Below are 5,040 nucleotides of genomic sequence, written 5' to 3' on the forward strand. Positions count from 1 at the left end.
TGGGCCTGCCTGACTATCAGCTTGCGCCTCAGTCTCCGGGCCTCCGGGGTCATGCTCGTGGCATTGGGACAGGCTTCCAGTCTCTTCAGCAGCAGCTTTTCCTCATAGATACTGACAGAGGTATGCTTGGGAGCTCTGGGTTTAGCATCCTTCTCCAGCTGCGGCTTCCTCTTGTCTCGCCCCCTCACCTGCAGCGATGCGCTTGACTCTTCAGGATCTTCACTGTCACCTTCCATCCTTTCTGTTTTTTCTTCTTCACTCTCCACCTCTTGCTTGATCTGCTCAGCTGTCTTCACTTTTTTTCTACTTGCTATCACAGCACCAGCACCCGCAGTCCCACTGGGAGGGGGCACGTACTCTATTCCTGGGTCTATGACTCCGTCTCCTTCCATCTCCTCATCATCTGTTCAATAGATCAAAATAATCCAGGAAAAAAAATGTAAACATCAAAGCTCCATTTCAAAAAGGGTTGTCCCAGGACTCTTCTGCTAAGGAGAAATAATGCAAGTTTACACAACACACTCCATTTTCTACACGCTTCTGGACCTCCCAATTTTGGACAGGAGACACCATAAGGAGTTCAATTCCAGGACACAGAATCAGTCCTGCTCCTAAGTTTGGCATAAAAAAACATGGTGTTCCTGAGCTGCAGACTTACGCTGTTTGACAAATGCTAAATTGTTGAAAATTCCTGGAGACTAGGGATCAAATGGTCAAGCTGGTGAGCTGTATATTCAGTTAGTGTACCCTGGAGAAGTTCTGCTTAATCTGAGGGAACAATTGGGAGTTATACAAGCACAGGATTTGTCCCTCTACAGAACCTGACTATCCTTCTTTCCAACAAGAAGTGCTTTATTCTCGACGCCTCCGCTCAGGCTGAGGTCTGGCTCTAGCAGCAGTCAGCCTGCACCACTGCTCTGCAACCTGACTGAAACGCAACGTCTGCTCACTGGGACGTTCGAACCTACAAAACTGCTGGAACATCACCACGAGAATTAAATTTCTACCATCTAAGAAACAGTCAAGGCAAAATGAGAGTTGCTATCTAGCACTGTCATCTTTGTCATGGTGAAATGCTCATGCTGAGGGGTGCAGCGGTTGCCAGGTGAAATATTCTGCCCACTGTTTATTTGTGATCCTCAGAAGATGACAGCAGTCATTCCTTCTGGCCTTAGACACTGGCAATCTAACTATGCAAAACTAATCAAGACTTACATGCAACTAAACAAAGAGAATTTTACCGGTTACTTTCCATTGTACTTTGAAAATATCCTGCAGCTCATGTAAGGTTTGTGGGGTTTTTTTTTAATATCTTCCTAGACAACTATGTGTAGTTCATTATCAAACAAAACCCGTGGCATCGCTTACCATGAAACAGAGCCTGTGGGGGCATGACATCTGGGATGAGATCTGCTTCTGAGAGGAGGCTGGGAGTAGCTGAATGGGAGGCTGGAGTGCCAGGAGCAGAGAAGTCCAGGGACGGGGAAGGAGAAGGGCTCGTCAGCGGAGTGCGATCTGAAGAGCTCAAGGAGGAGAAATCAATCACCTCTCCTTTCTCAAGGACGATATCAGGACGACGGCCTCGACTGGTGAATTTAACAGGCGTGGAAGAAGTACTCCGGTCCAGGAAGCCAGCTGCCTCCTTCTGGGCTCTCCGAATATCCTTGGCTTCCTGAGTGCGGGATCTCTTCTCCTTCAGCTCCATGGCTGACTCGACTGGATTGCGGCTCACCCGCTTCCTGAGTCCTTCCACAGTGATGATGGGATCCAGAGGCGGCTTTGAAGCTGCTAAAGAAGCGGTTTGCTTATTCTAACAGACACTGAGCAGTCACTTGGATACATACCATATGGTCAGAAAAACACACTGACTGCAAATCTTAGGAGGTATATTTTCAAAATATACAAGAAATTCACTCCAGGACATGTAGCCCATGCCTCAATGCCGCTAAAGCCTCATTTAAGCCCCAGTTTTGCTCCTCTGCGCCGAAGGGAATTCACATCTAGTGTGGACAAAACATAAACCCCCCCCCACTCCCCAGGGTAAAGACGAGCAGAGAAATTGTAGGTTTCAGCTCCAAAAAGCTGAACAAATCTCAAAAGCCTTTAAATCAGTTAGCACAATGCAAAAAGGCAATAAAATATAACAGGCTTCTCCGACTACAGCATATGCAATGTAGTGCTTTTAAATCAAGTTATCATGGCAGAGCAAAACTAAGGAAAAAAAATGTCCATGCAAACAAAACATTGTTTTAAGTAAACTTTTCTCATGTCTTCCCGCTCTGTCAGCTCTGGCCCTAGCTAGGAACCCGCACACCATCAGCGTCACCTTTTGCCTTTAGTGCCGATGCAGACAGCTTCTCTCCTTCGGGTTTCATTGTCGGGGGTTTATTATGAACCAGCTTCCACCATCCTGGTTCTCCAAACTCCTGCGCCCCTGAGCGGAAGAACAATGGGCTCCCCACAGAGAGACAGCCAGCGACTGTGCTCCACCACGTCGAGGTCTTCTTCCTGCAGTGGGAGAGGGGAACACCAGCGTGAGGTCCCCACTCACCGGCCGCGTGCTCATCCTGAACCCTCCTCCCTCCGCCCAGATGGGAAAGGGCAGAGTGTTTCTGCCCCCGGCTCTGACGCGGGGGGACGGCGCAGCTCCCCACACCCCCATCCTCAAAGAAGCGAAAGATTAATGAATTTCTTCTGGAACAGAGCCACTCTGAAGGACAGCCCACCACACCCTGGTGGGCTCTGCTGTCGATGAGCTGCAAGACACTGAGCCTACAGAGGACAGGTCTACCCTGGCCCCGGAGCTCCCAGCATTCAAACGCTTCATTAACAGTTTGTCAACGGCAGAAGAACAGGAACAGGATCCTGGTGAGAGCTGTGCTGACCTGACCCTGTAGAACCATATTCCTCTGCTGATGGGAGAGGCAGGGGAAAGGCAGTGATAAAGGCATCGCTTCACCAGAAGGAAAGACAGACTTAATTTAAATGCCTGCCTTGACTACTTGGAGATTTCATTTGGCAAACGCGTGCACCCAGCGCTGTAGGATGGGATCCCTAAGGCTGGATTCACAAAGCGGGCTGGGGTCTCAACACGCTGCCCGCCGCAGCTGCAGCCTTGCCAGGCACTGCAGGGAAGCAGAGTCAGGGGTCTGGGAAATGAATCACCGAGGACAACGGGGCTAAAGGGTACGCGTGCTTGTCCTGCAGTGTATCCCGGAGCCCTGCCTCTGCTCGGGGTCTCCTACTCTAACACCTCTCCGGCAGCACGGGGAAGAGGACCCCTCGCCGGCAGCACACCAGGGAGCCACACTCACTGAAGTAGCTCTGAAGCATCTTTCTGGCCCCTTGCAGGCAGGGAGCCACATTTAAGCCTTTCACTCGGCAGGGCAGCGTTCTCTACCGGGCATCTGAGCACTTTCCGTTCCTCTGAGAACTGGTCAGGGGGCTGACTGAAACATCATCCAGGGAAGAAGTGAGAAGAAATATTAAAAACTCGCCCCTGTAGCCAATAGCGGAGGTACTCTCTTTGCTCCTGGAGAATCAGGTTCATGCTGCAGAGTCTAAACCCTTATTTGCACAGGATCTCGGGACTCCTTCGTGCCCTTGCACACCTCCACTGGCAAAATCTTTGGCCAGACGTGGCCCGGCAGGTATTCACTGCTGTCTGAGTGTTGTAATTACATACCTGGGGGTACTCACCCTCAGACGTGGGGGATTAGACGCGAGTGCCCCAGCTGAGAGTCTGGAGCGTTACAGCAAGTCTGGATAAGCTGTACGTTAACATGCCAAGGAAGGAAAGCATTGCACGCCCTGAAACGCTACACACAGGGCACCTGCTCCATCACTGGCTTGTCCAGGCAAGCGTGGAGACTGCGTGCGAGTCAGTAATCACCTCATCTGAGCTGAGTCAGAGCAAGGAGTGCCCAGTTCCCAGGGCAGGTCTCAAAAGGCAGCAGCAAGCCCTGCGAGGCCATGGCTCCCTGAGTGAGGGACAATGGGCCATCAGCTGCTGTCCTGTCAGGGTCCCTGTGCTTTCCAGAGGGTGGGATAACAACACTTCTGAGAACAGAGCAAGGAGGCACAGCCAGGCAGTGAAAGCAAAGCAAAAGAACAAATCTGGTCAGGGAGAAGGGCCAGACCTCCCAACAGAGAAATCCCTGGGGAAGAAGAAAAGAAGCTGTGAAGTCAATCAAATCTACAGCTTCAAAGGCTTGCTCCATTCCTTTCCTGCCTCTGTAGCACAAGTGTTACCAGCGAGACCCAGGTTTGACAGCTTTGGCGTGCTCAGAAGAAATGCGTGCCGTTCACCCGCACAGCACACGAGTTGTCGTGCCATTCAGGCTGCCCTTCACCAGAAAGGTTCTCACTCTGCCAGCTGCTCTCTTTACACAAAAAGCTATTTTATTAACATCCGAAACAATCTAAAAGATGAGGCCAAATTTTCCTTTTTGGAGAACTTGGTCCATGCAAGCTCTACAGCCAAGTGGCACAGTACTTTGCTGGACCCTCTTTTTTTTGTTCACAGCCCAGTGACACCATCCATTGTGACTATTTAGAGAGACTCCAAGGCTTTGCATGTTCATATGCCACCTAAGGGAAGATAAGAAATAACCCAAAATATATGCATTTATGCTCCTTTTGTGGGACATTCTTGGGGCTGCTTTTCCCCGCAGCGAAATGCTTATTCTTCCTTAGGATTACCTCTCATGCCTAACTTCAGGTTCTCAGTATCAAATCCTGCAATTTGCTCACCAGCCAGGCTCAACATCACCAAATTAACCAGGATTCTTGTCTGTCTGAATAACAGGTTTGAACTCCTTTGGCTCACGAACCAGAGCTTCAGGGAAGCATCATGTATTTACCTGTTCCCTAATAAGAAAGTCCAGTGTTTCTCAATAAAAGCACAGATATCTTCTTTCCACCTGAAGTACCCTTGGCGGCCCGTTCCTTCGAGGGACAAATTGTACATTGCCAGCATGACAACCTGGAACAGAAAGCGTCGGAGACAAGTGATTCTTTTCTGTTTCATCTGCTGAACTG

At 50.0% G+C, this 5,040-nt stretch overlaps 1 protein-coding gene across 1 annotated transcript in view; it reads right to left on the reverse strand.

Annotated features, from left to right (window-relative positions):
* Positions 1–4,984, reverse strand: part of CSRP2BP (CSRP2 binding protein) — a gene marked incomplete at its 5' end in the record, with an annotated part of 13,138 nt that extends 8,154 nt beyond the window's left edge. Inside the window, 5 exon segments of the mRNA XM_010075969.1 lie at positions 1–2; positions 5–403; positions 1,369–1,788; positions 2,327–2,508; positions 4,863–4,984. The exon segment at positions 1–2 is cut by the window's left edge and continues 159 nt beyond it. Of these exon segments, the coding sequence (XP_010074271.1) occupies positions 1–2; positions 5–403; positions 1,369–1,788; positions 2,327–2,508; positions 4,863–4,984 (1,125 nt within the window).
* Between the last annotated feature and the right edge of the window lie 56 nt (positions 4,985–5,040).

This window comes from Pterocles gutturalis, unplaced genomic scaffold (assembly GCF_000699245.1).
Source record: "Pterocles gutturalis isolate BGI_N339 unplaced genomic scaffold, ASM69924v1 scaffold41431, whole genome shotgun sequence".
Classification (NCBI taxonomy): Eukaryota; Metazoa; Chordata; class Aves; order Pterocliformes; family Pteroclidae; genus Pterocles; species Pterocles gutturalis.